Here is an 18,782-nt window from a genome sequence, read left to right as displayed (position 1 = left end):
TCTCTGCTGGGTGGCCTTGGGCAACTCACTTAACTTCTCTGTGCCTCAGTTACCACATCGGTAAAGTGGGGATTAGGATTATGAGCCCCATGCAGGACAGGGACTGTGCCTAACCCGATTTGCTCGTATCCACCCCAGTGCTTAGTACAGAGAAGCAGCGTGGCTTAGTGGAAAGAGCCTGGGCTTTGGAGTCAGAGGTCATGGGTTCTAATTCCGGCTCTGCCAATTGTCAGCTGTGTGACCTTGGGCAAGTCACTTCACTTCTCTGGGCCTCAGTTAACCTCATCTGTAAAATGGGGATTAACACTTTGACCTGATCACCTTGTAGCCTCCCCAGAGCGTAGAACAGTGCTTTGCACATAGTAAGCACTTAATAAATGCCATCATCATTATTATTATTGTTATTATTATTGCAGTGCCTGGCACATAGTAAGTGCTTAATGAATGCCACAATTATTATAATTATTACAGAGCACCAGCCACATACTTCATTTGTCCCACCAGCAATTTTCCTCACTCAGCAAAAGATTTGTTGAGCAGTAAGGCATGGCAAATTGCCAATTGTCAAAGCACCTGGACTACCTAGCAGGGAATCACACAGAAAGGTCAGAGTCAGGTGGGAGAAGTCAGTGGATTAGGCGACAGCTGAAGTTGAAACTCCTTGATTGAGTGGACGACTCAATAGTAATAATAGTAATGATGGCATTTGTTAAGCACTTACTATGTGCAAAGCACTGTTCTAAGTGCTGGGGAGGATGCAAGGTGATCAGGTTGTCCCACGTGGGGCTCACAATCTTAACCCCCATTTTACAGATGAGGTAACTGAGGCCCAGAGAAGTGAAGTGACTTGCTCAAAGCTGATAAGCGGCAGAGCGGGGATTTGAACCCATGACCTCTGACTCCCAAGCCCTTGCTCTTTCCACTGAGCCATGCTGCTTCTCCAAGTCTAGTAAGCCTCATCTCCACAAGTGATCGAGTTGTTCAATTTAGGCAGCATGGGACCCTAAGAGCTGCATGCATACGCACACAAACACAACACACTTTCTCTCTTGCACGCTTTCACATGCTGTCTCACACTATCCCTCACAATCTTTCTCACACTCTCTCCTACTCTCTCTGTGTCCCACACTCTCTGTCTTTCTCCCACTCTGTTCCTCCTTCCTACTCCCTCCCACTCTCTCTCTCTCTTTCTCTCTCTCTCTCTCACACACACACAAACACACACACACAAACACACACACACACACACACACACACACTCTCTCTCCCACTAAAGAAGGTTGTGGTCTTGAATGTGATTTTGCTTTCACGACCAGTAGATGCAGACACCTACGGATGAATAATTGTTTGTAGGATTAACTTTCATTTTTCTGTATCATGTAGATGAATCCCCTGAAGAAATGTTTCGAACGCTAAAGGAGGAAGGAAATGCGTTTGTCAAGAATGGAAACTACAACGAAGCTGTTTCTAAATACCAGGAGTGTTTGAAGATAAATCCCAGTGAAGGTGTCATATACACAAACAGGTAAGCCTTTTCAATCAATCAATCAATCAATCAATCGTATTTATTGAGCACTTACTTTGTGCAGAGCACTGTACTAAGCACTTGGGAAGTACAAGTTGGCAACATATAGAGACAGTCCCGACCCAACAGTGGGCTCACAGTCTAAAAGGGGGAGACAGAGAACAAAACCAAGCATACTAACAAAATAAAATAAAATAAATTTTCACCTAACATAGACTTCTTCCCATTGGTAGCTTCAGGAACTAGAAAGAAACAACAGTTGCCAATGCTGTTTTGAAGGGTTCTGGGCCTTTTATTTTAAAATCACATCTCAGTACTCAAGTTCTAGCCAGGGGACAGTGTGAGCCATTCATTCATTCATTAAATCGTATTTATTGAGTGCTTACTGTGTGCAGAGCACTGTACTAAGTGCTTAGCACTGTACGAGCCACTGCTATGAGGGCTGGCCTGGACCAGTCTGGATGTCATATCTGCTTCCGGGAGGCCCCTGCAAAACAAGAACCACGTTAGGAGCCAGTTAGAGACAGCTGGAAGTAGAGGAGCTTCCCCTTTTTAAACACATTTTATTCCCTCTGCCCCCTTTCTCTTAAGAGTTCACGTTAGGATTTCCTGGTTGTGGTTTTGGAGCCATTAGGGCCTTGAAAGAAGCATAAATAAAGGTATAACGAGCCTCTAGAATAAAACAAGTAGTATAAATTTGGGTTGTCCAGTCCAGGCTGTGGCAGCCATTCCTTTTTAAGTTTCCTGATTTGTTACTTAAAAATACCCTGACCTCAGTCACTGAATCAATGGTATTTATTGAGTGTTTGCGATGGGCATAGTACCATATAGCAGAGTTGGTAGACCCATTCCCTGCCCACAGATATAAGGTTTTACATCTGGGCAACTGTTTATTCTGGTCACTGGTCACTTGTTGCCTATCTTAAGCTCTGACTTTTCCTCTGATTTCCTAATCTCAGCTGCTCAGTCTAGCCCAGATGAAATTCATCCCATATAATAACTGTGGTATTTGTTGAGCACTTACTATGTACCATTCATTCATTCATTCAATCGTATTTATTGAGCACTTACTGTGTGTAGAGCACTGTACTAAGCGCTTGGGAAGTACAAGTTGGCAACATATAGAGATGATCCCTACCCAACAGCGGGCTCACAGTCTAGAAGGGGGAGACAGACAACAGAACAAAACACATAGACAGGTTGTACCAGGCACTGTACCAAGCGCTGGGGAGAATTTAAGCAAATTGAGTTGGACACAGTCCCTGTCCCACGTGGGGCTCACAGTCTCAATCCCGATGTGACAGATGAGGTAACTGAGGCGCAGAGAAGTGAAGCGCCTTGCCCAAGATCACACAGCAGACAAATGGCAGAGTCAGGATTAGAACCCATGACCTTCTGACTTCCAAACCCCTGCTCTTGGCCAGTAGGCCATGCAGCTTCTCTGGATGATTGATTACCTCGACTCAGGGTCACAATATTAGTTCTGCGACTAGCTAACTATCATTCATTCGTTCATTCAATCGTATTTATTGAGCGCTGACTGTGCGCAGAGCACTGTACTAAGTGCTTGGGAAGTACAAGTTGACAACATATAGAGACGGTCCCTACCCAACAGTGGGCTCACAGTCTAGAAGGGGGAGACAGAGAACAAAACAAAACATATTAACAGAATAAAATAAATAGAATAAATATGTACAAGTAAAATAAATAAATAAATACATAGAGTAATAAATGCCTACAAACATATATACATATATATCATGACCAATTGCCCATGGTGATGATATTGAAGTCATTGTATCAGGGTAATAAAGACCTCTGCTAAAATATGCTTTGGAGAAGAACTTAGAATTCAGTCTTCTAAATACATTACAGTATCAATCAGTTGTATTTATTGAGCACTTACTGTTAGCAGAGCACTGTAGATAAGCGTTTGGGAGAGTACAGTACAACAATAAACAGATCCATTCCCTGCCCACAAGGAGCTTTAGGTCTAGAGGGGGAGACAGGCACTATTATAAGTAAATTATGGATATGGCCATATGTACTGTGGGGCTGAGGGAGGGGTGAAGAAAGGGAGAAAATCCAAGTGCAATTTGGATTAGAATTAGAAACAAAAGAGACAATTTTAGGAACAAATGAACGCAGACTATTGATTATAAATTGCCTGATAATGGGGTTTCTCCTTCCCTCTGAACATAGCAGAGGGTTTCTTAATTGTGAGACGTGGAGAGGAGGCCCAGTGAAAACCAGAAAGGAGAAATAGAAGCACCGACAGAAGAGCTAGGAGGAGAGGAAAGAAGTGGCAGAGAGAGAAAGACAGGAAGAAAGGAACAGAGGGGCACAGGGAGAGAAGTCATCTAATAGCACGCAAAGAAGAAAAAAATTAATATTCCAACATAATGAAAGTCTTAAGCCACTGATTGTAACTTGTATCTAATAACATTTTTGAATTAGATTTTTATTGTATTATCATTTTTGTTTCACTTCCATATCGCTGTCTGCTAATTCTGTTGTATTCGCCCAAGTGCTCAGTACAGTGCTCTGCACATAGTAAGCACTCAATAGATACCATCAACTAATTAATACTGCTTTACATCATGCTAGGGCCCTCTGCTATTTGAAGCTCGGCAAGTTTGAAGAAGCCAAACAAGACTGTGATCAGGTTCTTCAGCTTGAATCCTCTAATATTAAGGCTCTCTACAGGAGAGCGCTTGCTTACAAAGGACTTGAGGTAAGCAAAATATATCATTACTTTTGGACTGCAAATCTACAAATATTCAATTCAAAACTAGTCACATAGCTTTGGTGGGCATAAAACCCAGGGAGTGTAAGGTAAAAATGCAGCTGGTCTTAAAATTAAATCACTTGTTATTGGAAAACCTTTTGGGCACAGTTGTCTAGTGTACTACCATGATTTGGTCCCAGCATTGACTAGCAACGGCTTGACTTCTTTGGGCAAATCTTAGGATAGAGAGAAGCGAGAAGGAGAAAGAGAAGGAAAAAAGGAGAATAAAGTCTAGAAAGGAAAGTTTCTGGCTAGGGAAGGCGGTAGGGATCCCCCCAGAAATTTCTCTGGGTACTAGGTACTCAGTGACTACCTGTTGATTGAAGGAGGCTTACAGTTTACTAAAGCCTAATAACTGTATTTGACATAAGTAATTTTCTGTGAACATGCAGCCTAAGGTGCTAGCTGAGTAAAGTGAACTGTTTCCATTAAAAGTTAAGTACTGCAAGTTTAGAGGAAAATCCATTCTCACTTTACACTGTAATTATATGTGCCGCAGAAACTGTTTTTACAGAAATACAGGCTATGACTAGAATGCGTAGTATAAATATAGCTGTTCAGGGGGTTCAAAGATGATGTTAGTCATGGTGAGACTTTTAAAATGTTACTAAGGGCTAAGCTTCTTTTGGCCTCTTCGGACAGTATTAACGTGCAGCTTAAATAGCAGAATTCATTGGGCACATTTAGGCGTGGTTGACTAGGGATTTGTGGCTTGTGTGTATGGAAGAAAAATTTCACAGGCTCTGTGTTGTGTTTAAAAAGGGTATGTGGGAGACAAGTTTATTACTACTAGCGCTTCTTCCAGCACTAGTAGGGAGAGGTGGTTGAGCGGCAGAGATTCCCCTGCCAGTCAAGGCCAGCTCAACTTCAAGCAACACAGAGTTTCTTTATACACCATTGATACAATGGTCATATGATCATAAGAATACAGTACAAGAGAAATACTGTAGAATAGAAAGCAATAAGCCCGACAGGCATTTCAGACCAACCCCAGACCGGCTCTGTTCTTATTTATTAAGTGTCTTTGAGTCATTTCCAAATCATACAGACTCTTTGGATATATTTTCTCCAGAAGGTCCTGTCCTCTGTCATAATCTGTAACCCTGCTAAAGGTTCTTCTGTTATCATTGTTATGGTTTCCATTCATCTATCTGCTGCTCTGTCTCTATCACGTTTTCCCTGGACTTTTCCTAGCATTAGTGTCTTCTCCAGAGAATTAGTCCTTCTGATGATGTGTCCAAATATGCTGTTTGAAGTCGAGTCATTTGGCCTTCTAAAGGCCACATTGGCTTAGGCCAGGGAGTATTGTTAATTTTTCAGAAGACCAGAGAAAGGGACAAAGGCAAGAAGATATTTTGTGATGTGCTTGGCTGGGTAGCAAGGCTCAACAGTACTTGGTTGTTTGTTATGAGGAAGTCAGGTAATCAAACAGGTCCAGAGGCGGTCAAGCAGGCCTAGACCTTGAAACAGCTCAGAGGGGAAGGTCAGAGAGAGAAGAGGCAAATGCAAGACCTTGACCCTTTTGCTTCCACGAGGGTAATTAGAATAGTATATAATAGTATATATATATACTATATACTCATAAAATATAATATAATATAATATAAAATATATAATATAATATAACATAATATAATATAAAATATAATATAATATAATAATATATATATGAGAAGCAGTGTGGCCTAGCAGACAGAGCACGGGCCTGAGATTTAGAAAGACCTGGGTTCTAATCCTGGCTCTGCCACATGTCTGCTGTGAGACCTTGGGTAAGTCACTTCTCTTTGCCTAAGTCACCTCCTCTGTAAAATGGGGATTAAGACTGTGAGCCCCATGTGGGATGGGGACTGTGTCCAACTCGATTTGCTGGTATCAACTTCAGTGCTTGGTATGATGCCTAGCTCATAATACCACAGTTTTTTTATATAGATAGATTATATATATTATTATTATTTATATATAAATATATATATATATATATACACACACACATGTGCACATGAACACACATAGAGGGGGAGAAAGAGAGTACTCTATTAAACATATGAAAGTGTATTATAGAGAAGTAGTACTCCAAAAGAGCGTGTGTGTGTGTGGATATATGTGTGCATGTGTGTATATAAAAAGCAGGGCAGGTCTTTCAGGGAAGTGTAAGCTTTAAGTTCCTTGTGGGCAGGAAATGATTCTTGTACGTCTGTTGTACTCAGCCAGTCAATGGTATTTACATAGTAAGTGCTTAACAAATACCATGAAAAAAACTAGCTTGAAAATCAAGTGCCTAAGTGTCCATTAGAAGGAAATCTCAGACCTAAATTTCCCGTATGACTTTGGGGCAGCCCATAACTTCTGTAGCTGCTGTCTGACCAATACTAAGGTCATGGGTTCTAGTACCAGCTCTGCCACCTGTCTTCTATGTAACCTTGGGCAAGTCACTTTTAACAGCTTTCCCCTGCCTGGATATATAGGTTGACTCCATGATTTCCTCATCCAGTGATTTCACCAGGCAACTGGGAACACTGGAGGGAACAGAAACTTATTACTCCATTATTCCCTCTTTCCCCAGTTCCTTCCCCCAGTTTCCAGCACCTCTGTTAACCTGCTGCATAAGGGAGGCAGGGGGTGGTTCTGTGTGTGAGTTTGGGCCACAGCCCAAGGCTCATTCCCTAAAAGTTGGAAGTCTGAAGTCATGGGTTCAAATCCCAGCTCTGCCACTTGTCAGCTGTGTGACTTTGGGCAAGTCACTTAACTTCTCTGTGCCTCAGTTACCTCATCTGTAAAATGGGGATTAAGACTGTGAGCCCCATGTGGGACAACCTGATCACCTTGTAACCTACCCAGCGCTTAGAACAGTGCTTTGCACATAGTAAACACTTAATAAATGCCATTATTATTATTATTATTATAGCAGTAGGGCTCGGCAAGGTAGCCATTTGTGCCAGTTGTGACTTAAATCGGGGGTTTAAACTGAGCCTTTGATTCTGATGCTAAAATAGACTCCTGAAAAATTAGCGTTGGTTTAAGAGCAATGCAGTACATTCCAAAAACAAAAAAAAATGATAATAAGGATGATCCTTTTTAACCAGATGTACCATGAAAAGGTTTGATTCACCCAAGTGTAGTTTGGCCACACGTGTTGATTTGTCTGGGATAATGTTGCATTTTCAAAGGCCGTTTTAGAAAAATATACTGATGTATTAGAATGACATTAGACTCTCATAATGCATTTCTCTCCAGTTGTTCTGGCTCATTTTAAATACGTGGACTTTCATGTCCAGTGGGAAATGTTCTTCTGATTGGACTGTCCGGGGGTGGGTTTCTCTGAGTGGGAAGTGTCTTGAAGTAGAAGGTCCCGATTTGGGGTGAAGGGCATATCCTGAGGTAACAAGAGGTACCCTGAGGGACAAAAGGTTTTCAGTAGGAAAGCATTGCCAATCCTTTCGTTAGCCCCACATGCAGAGTATAAAAATGCTACTCTTTTTTCACTTGACCTTTCAGGACTACCAAGCCAGTTTGAATGATCTCATCAAAGTTCTCCAAATAGACCCAAATATTTCTGAAGCAAAGAAAGAGCTGGAAGAGGTAACACAGTTTCTTCAAATGAAGAATAATACCTCACTCCCTGGCCGTGAAAAAGAACGGAAGAAAATCAAAATTCAAGAGGTATTCTAATACTCACTTCTCAGTAACATATTTAGTGCATATGGGGACAAGAGGTCATTGTTATTGCATCACTGCCTATTTTTTAGGTATGTGGGTAGAATCCCTTTTAACTTTTATAACTGAACTTTGAAATAGATTTGAAAATCCGGTTTAATAATAATGGCATTTGTTAAGCGCTTACTATGTGCAAAGCACTGTTCTAAGCGCTGGGGGGATACAAGGTGATCAGGTTGTCCCGCGCGGGGCTCACAGTCACCATCCCCATTTTACAGATGAGGTAACTGAGGCTCTGAGGAGTTAAGTGACTTGCCCAAGGTCACACAGCAGACGTGTGGCGGAGCCAGGATTCGAACCCATGACCTCTGACTCCAAAGCCCATGCTCTTTCCACTCTTTCCGCTCTTTCCACGGTTTGGGGAGCAACATGGCATAGTGGAGAAAGCACAGGCCAAGGAGTCAAAATGTCATGGGTTCTAGTCCCAGCTCCACCACCTGTCTTCTATGTAACCTTGGGCAAGTCACTTCACTTCTCTGTGCCTCGGTTATCTCATCTGTAAAATGGGGATCGAGACTGTGAGCCCCACCTGGGGCAGGGACTGTGTCCAACCCGATTTGCTTGTATCCACCCCAGCGCTTAGTACAGTGCCTGGCACATAGTAAACCTTTGACAAATACCATAATTTTTATTATGTAGTAGTGATATTTTAGGATTGAAGGGTCTGCAGACATATATTTGAGTTCTGTTTTTGAATAAAAATTTTAGATTACTGGGATTTGCAGTTTTATAGGAAATGTACATACCCGATTTGCTTGTATCCACCCTAGTGCTTAGTACAGTGCCTGGCACATAGTAAACCTTTGACAAATACCATAATTTTTATTATGTAGTAGTGATATTTTAGGATTGAAGGGTCTGCAGACATATATTTGAGTTCTGTTTTTGAATAAAAATTGTAGATTACTGGGATTTGCAGTTTTATAGGAAATGTACATATAAGCTCGTCTTTTGGGCTCCAACAGGACACTTTTAATGGTGAGATTTTATTCACGCAAGCCTGAAAACTCCACGATGTTACCAAAAATCCCTTTTGCGCTACACATCGTTTAAGGTCGTCCTTTGCTGTACTGTTGCGTTTGCCACTTGGTGACATTGTTAGATAGTGGCTCCTGGTTTCGTCTTCTCGATCTGTTCTGAAGTCACCATATTTCTGCTTGCTGCCTGCTGAGCTGATCGGACTGCCGCTGCTGGTTGTTCTAGCTGTTCATCACTGCGTCTTCAACTCTCCTCGATTGCGATCCCTTTCCCTTCAGCTTGTCTGGGAGCAGTTGTTTGGGCATCTTTCACCAGCAAAGGGGTGACGTGACAAGAATTGCTTCAGGGTTGGTGAATTGACTTTTAGTCCTGAGGCCTCATTGTTCGTGCCCTATCTTGCCATTTGATGTTGAGTAAGATATGTAGGTGACATGGATGAAAATGTTTAAGAAGTTGGATGTGACAATTTTGGCAGGTCCAGGTCTCACCGTCATGTAAGAGAGGGTAGGGACTGTCTCTATATGTTGCCAATTTGTACTTCCCAAGCGCTTAGTACAGTGCTGTGCACATAGTAAGCGCTCAATAAATACGATTGATGATGATGATGATGATGATGATGATGTAAGAGGTGGGAAACCATGACTGCTCTAAGGAAATTACATTTGCTTGGAAGCGTGATGCCTTGTGGATTGCCACCTTGGGCCGGTCTCCCAGAGGGAATACTGGTTTTCTCGATTGGGTGGTTCTTCTTCATTTGTCCCTGCCCAGTTTCCTGCTTTTCTTCAGGCTGATATTTAGACCATAGTGCCTTACTGATTTTGTAAAGCGGTTCCTAATCATTTGCTTGTCCTACTGTGCTTCCAAACCGTAATTATCAGTGTTCAGTAGTATGAAATTATTTTAAGAGGTGTTGGTAATGTTCATAGGTTTTGAATTTAAAGAGTTTTACCGAAATCCAGAAGGTTATTCCAGGTCTTTTGTTGTGTCCTCAAACATGCCGCTCAGAATTGGTTGAACAGTCTTGGACCTGTTTCACAACTGAACTTTGGCCTTTTAGTGATGGGTCAAAAGTTTGATGAGGCCTTTTGTGACATGCTGAACATGACATAGAGCTGCCTTAAGAACTTGCCAAACTTCCCAGATCAAGTCGTGGATCACACTGGTGATGCTGGGTCGCGCTGCTCCGTGCTCTTCCTACTGAGCCACGCTGCTTCATGAGAATCAATCAATCAATCGATCGTATTTATTGAGCGCTTACTATGTGCAGAGCAATTGGCAACATATAGAGACAGTCCCTACCCAACAGTGGGCTCACAGTCTAAAAGGGGGAGACAGAGAACAAAACCAAACATACTATGTTGCCAATTTGTACTTCCCAAGCGCTTAGTACAGTGCTCTGCACATAGTAAGTGCTCAATAAATACGATTGATGATGATGATGATGATACTAACAAAATAAAATAAATAGAATAGATATGTACAAGTAAAATAAATAAATAGAGTAATAAATATGTACAAACATATATACATATATACAGGTGCTGTGGGGAAGGGAAGGAGGTAAGATGGGGGGGGATGGAGAAGCAGCGTGGCTCAGTAGGAAGAGCCTGGGCTTTGGAGTCAGAAGTCATGGGTTCAAATCCCGGCTCTGCCACTTGTCAGCTGAGTGACTCTGGGCAAGTCACTTCACTTCTCTGTGCCTCAGTTCCCTCGTCTGTAAAATGGGGATTAGGACTGAGCCCCCTGTGGGACAACCTGATCACCTTGTATCCCCCCAGTGCTTAGAATAGTGCTTTGCACATAGTAAGCACTTAATAAATGCCATTATTATTATTATTATTATTATTATTAAGTCAAGCAACCTTTTTAGGAGCTGCCAGATTCTAGGCCTGCTTATGATAAGGCCCACATAATAATGATTGTGGTATTGGTTAAGCACATACTGTGTTCCAGGCACTGTACTAAGCACTAGGGTGGCTACAAGCAAATCGGGTTGGACACACTCCCCATCCCACATGGGGCTCACAGTCTCAAGCCCTATTTAACAGCGAAGTGATGTGTCTCACCCAAAGCCACACGGCCGACAAGTGGCAGTGGAGACCTTGATCATCATCAATCGTATTTATTGAGTGCTTACTGTGTGCAGAGCACTGTACTAAGCGCTTGGGAAGTACAAGTTGGCAACATATAGAGACAGTCCCTACCCAATAGTGGGCTCACAGTCTAAAAGTCTTGATGTCTTTCCTTGAGTTCTAATCCCAACTCCGCCACTTGTCTACTGTAACCTTGAGCCATCTACTTAGTGTCTCTGGTCTCAGTTATCTCTTCTGTAAAAAAAAAAAAAAAAAATGGGGATTGAGTGTGAGCCCCATGTGGAACATGGACGGTGTCCAACCCTATTAGATTGTATCTACGTCAGCACTTAGTACAGTGTCTGGTACATAGTAAGTGCCTAATAAGTACCATAAAAAAATTCTACATCTGGTCGACAGTGAAGGCCATATCAGTCATGCCAAATGACTTAAAGCTAGATAGCAATTTAGGGAGCATATTTGTTCACAATATTTTTCAATATCTGGCCCAGTTGGATTCCACCAGAATTTTGCCAGCAATAGAGCAATTAGTTGTATTGCACTCTCCCAAGTGCTTAGTGCAGTGCTCTGCAAACAGTAAGTGCTCAATAAATACTGATTGATTGATTGATGGTAGACTGCAGTCAATTTACTTACTTCAATTTTATAATATGGTAGTAGCATCATTTTCAAAATCTGACTAAACCCCAGAGTCCCATGTTAAAAATTCTATGCTGGTACCTGAGTCAGATGTCACCTATTTCATAATAATAATAATAATAATAATAATAATAATAATAATAATGGCATTTATTAAGCGCTTACTATGTGCAAAGCACTTTTCCTAGTGCTGGGGAGGTTTCAAGGTGATCAGGTTGTCCCACGGGGGGCTCACAGTCTTAATCCCCATTTTCCAGATACAGTAACTGAGGCCCAGAGAAGTTAAGTGACTTGCCCAAAGTCACACAGCTGACAATTGGCAGAGCCGGGATTTGAACCTGTGACCTCTGACTCCAAAGCCCGGGCTCTTTCCACTGAGCCACGCTGCTTCTCTATGTGCTCCTATTTTCTTCCATTTGCTTGCAGACCTTGGCGGATGTAAGTCATCGGATCTAGGAACTTCATGGCTGCATTTTCAGAGGAGTCTTCCGAAAGAGTCAGGACAAGGGCCTTGCTTCCTAAAGTGGCAAATTTTCTCTTCTTCGTAGGACTCATCCTCAGTGGTGGGTCATGGGGAAAGCAGATTGGTGAAATGCAGAGAAGCAACGTGGCCTAGTGGATAGACCACGGGCCTGGAAATCAGAAGGCCCTGGATTCCTCCACTTGTCTGCTCTGTGACCTTGGGCTAGTCATTTCACTTCTCTGCTCTTCAGTTCCCTCATCTGTCAAATTGGTGTTCAGCGCTTAGAACAGTGCTTTGCACATAGTAAGCGCTTAACAAATACCATTATTATTATTATTATTATATGTTAAGGCTGTGAGCCCCATTATAACCTGATTATCTTGTATAATCAGAGCTTAGCACAGAGCCTGCCACATAGTAAGTGCGTAACAAATACCATTAACGACAACAGATATAGGTTGTCATCCATTTAGGATCCCTTCCTGGCCCCGTTTGAGAGTGCAGTCTTAATCTGTTTTGGGATTATGTACAGGTTCACAGAGATTCTTCAGGTCACAGTGAACTTTTCCTTGAGGTAGTCTGAAATAGGAGGAGGAGAGGGCCACCAAGTCCCACCTATCTATAATCCGGCTGGGCCTGATTTAGAGGTGTGACACTTCAGAGCTAGATTGGGAGGGCCAAACTTTCCTCAAACCTCCTCCCCCCACTCCAATTTTGGTGGGACCATAGTACAACAGCTGAGAAGCAGCATGGCTCAGTGGAAAGCGTTCATTCATGAATTCTTGTCTGTTCACTGATCCGAGCTTATTTGGTTCTGTTACCATGGATTGAATTGAAAGCACAACTTAATTTTTTTTTTTTAAAGAAAAAGATCCAGATCGGTTACAAAAGTATGGAAACTGGTGGAATGAGGTTCTGGCTTGCATCCTATTTCCCTTTTGTACTTACTGTGTGTAAAATAAGTTCTTTTGAGTAGTGCTTGATAAGCAGCTTAGTTTGGGTAGAACAGAAAGCTTAGGGTTGCTGCCAGATCCTCCTCAGTTAGCCCGAGAACAAGGTGCCATGAAAAGACAGACTCTTGAGACTGTTAATTAACCAACCAACTTACTTGTTTGGAAGAAAAGGAAACCTTTTCAAAAAGGCTCCCGGTAATTTAAAGCAAAATAACATGGCCTTCTAGTGTGTTCTGAAAAGCTGCGGACAAGGCACTCACTCTCATTTCTCCTTTCTTTCGCCTCTCAGTTTTCAGCCTTATTTTCTGGAGTTGGCTTTGAAGAAGGATGCACTGTTTTAATGTACAGAGCAAAGTATATCCTATCCTGACTGGATTACTGCATCAGCCTCCTCTCTGATCTCCCATCCTTCTGTCTCTCCCCGCTTCAGTCTATACTTCACTCTGCTGCCCAGATTATCTTTCTACAGAAATGCTCTGGGCATGTCACCCCCCTCCTCAAAAATCTCCTGTCAACCTTCCCATGAAACAAAAACTCCTCACTATTGGCTTCAAAGCTCTCCATCACCTGGCCCCCTCCTACCTCACCTCCCTTCTCTCCTTCTCCAGCCCAGCCCACACCCTCCGCTCCTCTGCTGCTAATCTCTCCTCACCGTACCTCGTTCTCACCCGTCCCGCCATCGACCCCCGGCCCACATCCTCCCCCTGGCCTGGAATGCCCTCCCTCCTCACATCCTCCAAACTAGCTCTCTCCCTCCCTTCAAAGCCCTACTGAGACCTCACCTCCTCCATGAGGCCTTCCCAGACTGAACCTCCCTTTTCCTCTGCTCTTCCTCCCCTTCCCATCACCCCTACTCCATCCCTCTGCCCTACATCCCTCCCCACCCCAGAGCACTTGTGTATATATGTACATATGTATTATCATATTAATTTTCCCGCAGCACTTGTGTATATAATTAATTTTATTATATTAATTTTATTAATTATGTGTATATATCTATAATTCTATTAATCTATTTTGATGCTATTGATTCCTGTCTACTTGTTTTGTTTTGTTGTCCATCTCCTCCTTCTAGACTGTGAGCCCGTTGTTGTGTAGGGATTGTCTCTGTTGCTGAATTGTACTTTGCAAGCGCTTAGTACAGTGTTCTGCACACAGTAAGCGCTCAATAAATATGATTGAATGAATGAAGGAGCATAGGCCTGGAAGTCAGAGGACCTGAGTTCAAATCCCGGCTCTGCCGTTGGTCTGCTGAGTGATTTTGGGCAAGTCACTTAATTTTTCTGTACCTTAATTTCCTCATCTGTAAAATGGGGAATTAGTCAGAGCTCTACATGAGACATGGACTGTGTCCAAACTGATTAGGGTGTATTTACCCCAGCACTAAGTACAATGCCTAGCACATAGTAAGTACTTAACAAACACCATTTTCAAACAAACAAAAAAACCCAGTTGAATCAGTAGTGAGCTGGGCCAAACCAAAAATGCCCTGGAAGTGAGCCCTACTGTCCAAGCCTGGACCTGGGAAGGGCCCCTCTATTTGTTCAATTGTATTTATTGAGCACTTACTGTGTGCAAAGCACTGTACTAAGCGCTTGGGAGAGTACAATATAACAATAAACAGACACATTCCCTGCCCACAACGAGTCTACAGTCTAGAGGCAGTGAACTTATAAACTGTAAACTCACTGTGGGCAGGGAATGTATCTAATTGTCCCCTCCCAAGTGCTTAGTACAGTGCTCTGCACACAATAAGCACCCAATAAATATGATTGACTGACTGACTGATCAGGGCTAGGTGGGCTAGGGTCTGGATGTCTTACATGAGCAAAAATCTGTAAGCTCCAGGCCACAGATTACTCTACAGGCCAGTTCTTTGAGCTGTCTGGGACTTCAAATCCATCCTGTCCCATCTCAAGGTTGACGTCGTGATCGCAAAGTGACCGCACTTCCAGCAAGCAAATCCTTAAAGCAAATCCTGACACCAGAGTACAGGAAGGAACCACCGTGGCCTGAGGGAAATTCTCCTGCCCAGGGAAAAACTCAGATTATACCATTCTTGTCCACTTCTGGACTCGAAGCCACTCGAACCCCAAACCATCTTTAGGGAATGGGAGTGAGTACTAGTTCATTCATTCAGTCGTATTTATTGAGCACTTCCTGCGTGCAGAGCACTGGACTAAGCACTTGGGAAGTACAAGTCGGCAACATGTAGAGACGGTCCCTTCCCAAGAGCTTAGTACAGTGCTCTGCACACAGTAAGCGCTCAAAAAATACGAATGAATGAATGAATGGCCTCACAGTGTAGAAGAGGGAGACAGACAACAAAACATGTAGACAGGGGTCAAAATCGTCAGAACAAGTAGAATTAAAGCTATGTGCACATCATTAACGAAATAAATTGAATAGTACATATGTATAAGTAAAATAAATAGAGTAGTAAATCTGTACAAATATATACAAGTGCTGTGGGGAGGGGAAGGAGGTAGAGCAGAGGTGGGAGATGGGGAGGAGGAGAGGAAAAAGGGGGCTCAGTCTGGGAGGACCTCCTGGAGGAGGTGAGCTCTCAGTAGGGCATTGAAGGGAGGAAGAGAGCTAGCTTGGCGGATGTGTGGAGGGAGGGCATTCCAGGCCAGTGACCTGCTTCCTCATGCCAGGTTTTAATACTCCTGAGCCTCCCCAGGCTCTCTTGATTATCCATTCACAATCTTCAGAGAGTCAGGAAATCCTTCATTGTTTCTCACTTTGACCTCGTGCTGTAGCTTAAGCCTTTTCCCTCTTACTCCATCCTTAGCTAAATCTCTTTGCGAATCCACAAATGTCTGTATTGCTTCATCTCTGGCTTGGGGTAGAGACAAACAGAAAGGGGAGGTGGTTAAAAATAATCTTTTAGTTCATCTAATCTTTCAAGAAAAGGGAAACCTGCCTCTCCAGTTAGCTGAAGAACAAAGTATTAAAACACCAGGGACAGCAAACTCGACAAGAAGTGGTAACGGCGTGTGGTGTGGATTCCGATGCGCGTTAGCGGTCATTTAGTTTTCTCACTAATTTTGGAACAGAAGATTTATTCATGTGCACTGTCTGCCTCCTGAGTATATTGAAGTTGTCACTGAAGACCAAAATGAATTGTACCTTTCTTTCTTATAGGTGACTGAGGGTAATGAAGAGGAGACGAAGACCAGAAGATCAGAGGCAGTTTCAGTCAACTGTCTCGTGGCTGAGGAAAGTACTGAAACCAACAGGCCAGCAACAATCGTGGAAAAACCACAGATCTCCAAGCCCTCCAATGCCTACGAGTTTGGACAAGTTTTAAGTGCCATGAATGCAAGGAAGGATGGAGAATCTTGTGCCCACCTTCTTTCTCTCATTGAACCAGAAGATTTGCCAGTGTTGCTGACTAACAAACTGGAAGGGGATACCTTCCTTCTCATCATCCAGGCTCTGAAAAATCATCTTCTTGACAATAATCCCATGCTGGCGTATCGGCACCTCCTCTATCTAAGCAAAGCAGAAAGGTTCAAGGTGAGTTCCAGAATTCCCGAAGAAATGAATGGTCAAATAAACTTGTCTTTCCTCTTATTCCAAAGTTTGAAAATACCGATTTGGGATAAAAATTTGCTGTCTTTCAGATGGTGTTGGTACTACTTAGAGAACATGAAAAACAGCAAGTTGAACTGCTGTTTGACCTCCTTTCGAATAAACTCAACAATCAGATTCCATTAGAAGATTTGCAGAACCTAAAAAACGATTATGAACTTTAAACCCGGTTGACTTTATAATTTCACCATGCTTGCATTCCATTAATGTGTATGGGGTAAGGCCACTCTTAGTTGCATGGATAGTCTATCCTTTAAAAGAATCCTCCAGACCTGGACTCTTATTTAAAAAAAAAAAAGCAAAAAAACCTCTATCCTTTTTGCATATTTGAAAACTTGATGCTCTTTTAGTTGTATATATTTTTATTAGTTTTAACAAAGCTTTGTATTTAATACCCTGTTTATTATTTGACATTAATCTATTTCATATTGTAAAGGGGAGCATTATCTCATTTATTAAATGTATTTCTCTGTTAGCCACTCATTAGCGAAAATGTTTGTCTAGGTTGCGTTTCCTTGGCTATGAAAATGAACACCTGCAAAGTAAGATATTTGTTTAGTTATCTGGTTTTCAATAGTGAAATCCACAATAATACTGCTGCAGGAACTCCATGCCATGAATGTAGAAAATCGATTTTTATAGCATTAGTACGCTTTGTTTCCAGCTAAGTTGAAATGGATTCAGTTGGTCAGACACACATTGGTTAAACCCATGGAGCAATATTGTCCTTGAATAAACAGTGCATTTTCAATGGAGAGATATGTTTATTACTTCTTTTTGAGGCTTTGTAGGAATTCTTTTTGAAGTACTCTTCAAAGCAGTTATTCCTAGAAGCCACAAAGTTGATTAACTGAGGAGATTTCTTTAGTATTTGGTTACCTTAAAAATGTCTATTCCCATTTAGTCATTTCAGCTTTTAATTGGCGATTTGGAGTTTAAAAAAGTACTTGCGGTAATCGAGAAATAGATCCTCGGTAAGTTGCTGTTCTTTTGGGTCATAAGAAAGGAGGGCAGTAACAGCAGCTGAGATGTGAAGAATTAAGTTGAGGATGGCAGAGGCAGCTGCAGACAGCCAGCAAAGACCCCAAGGTAATTCTAATTTCCACTGCACCAGGGATGTTTCCTTCCCACTGAAGACGCTCCATCGTATGCTACCGCAGCTCTGCTGAAGCTTGCAAGTGACTGGAGAAGCGGCGTGGCTCAGGGGAAAGAGCCCGGGCTTTGGAGTCAGAGGTCATGGGTTCAAATCCCGGCTCCCCCAACTGTCAGCTTGTGACTTACTTAACTTCTCTGTGCCTCAGTTACCTCCTCTGTAAAATGGGGATTAAAACTGTGAGCCCCCTGTGGGACAACGTGGTCACCTTGTAACCTCCCCAGCACTTAGAACAGTGCTTTGCACATAGCGCTTAACAAATACCATTATTATTATTATTATTATTATTCTACTGTTACCACAGAAAGGAGAGAATTCTAGGGAGAGAGCCTCAATCAGTCATATTCCAATCAGTCATATTTGAGTGCTTACTATGTGCAGACCACTCTACTAAGTGCTTGGGAAAGACAGTATAACAGAGTTGGTAGCCATACTTCCCAAGCGCTTAGTACAGTGCTCTGCACACAGTAAGCGCTCAATAAATACAATTGATGATGATGATGATGCCCACAAGGAATTTATAATCCAGAGTAAACTTGTCTCCTGGGGAAGCGTCTGGAGAAGCAGCATGGCAGAGTGGATAAAGCCACAGGCCTGGGGGTCAAAAGGTTTTGGGTTCTAGTCCCAGCTCTGCCCCCTTGTCTGCTGTGTGACCTTGGGCAAGTCACTTCTCTATGCCTCAATTTCCTCATCTGTGAAATGGGGATTGAGACTGTGAGCCCCACGTGGGATGGGGACTGTGTCCAACTTGATTTGCTTGTATCCACCCCAGCGCAGAGTACAGTGCCTGGCGCGTAGTAAGTGCTTAACAGATACCATTATTATTTTAATTATTATTGCCAGAGTCAGTCAGTAGAGGAAACCATCGGAGTGAAGCTT

The 18,782-nt window shown here is 42.6% G+C and overlaps 1 protein-coding gene across 1 annotated transcript in view; it reads left to right on the top strand.

The window, feature by feature from the left end:
* SPAG1 (sperm associated antigen 1) overlaps positions 1–17,487 on the top strand; it is a 59,428-nt gene extending 41,941 nt beyond the window's left edge. The window contains exons 14-18 of the mRNA XM_038745490.1: positions 1,384–1,525; positions 4,133–4,259; positions 7,809–7,973; positions 16,301–16,675; positions 16,783–17,487. Of these exons, the coding sequence (XP_038601418.1) occupies positions 1,384–1,525; positions 4,133–4,259; positions 7,809–7,973; positions 16,301–16,675; positions 16,783–16,914 (941 nt within the window). The 3' untranslated portion in view covers positions 16,915–17,487. The remainder of the gene's footprint in view (positions 1–1,383; positions 1,526–4,132; positions 4,260–7,808; positions 7,974–16,300; positions 16,676–16,782) is intronic.
* The last annotated feature ends 1,295 nt before the right edge of the window (positions 17,488–18,782 follow it).

The sequence above is a fragment of the Tachyglossus aculeatus genome, chromosome 4, assembly GCF_015852505.1.
Source record: "Tachyglossus aculeatus isolate mTacAcu1 chromosome 4, mTacAcu1.pri, whole genome shotgun sequence".
Lineage (NCBI taxonomy): Eukaryota > Metazoa > Chordata > Mammalia > Monotremata > Tachyglossidae > Tachyglossus > Tachyglossus aculeatus.
Note: the sequence above shows the minus strand (reverse complement) of the source record. Positions and strands in the feature narration are given on the sequence as shown.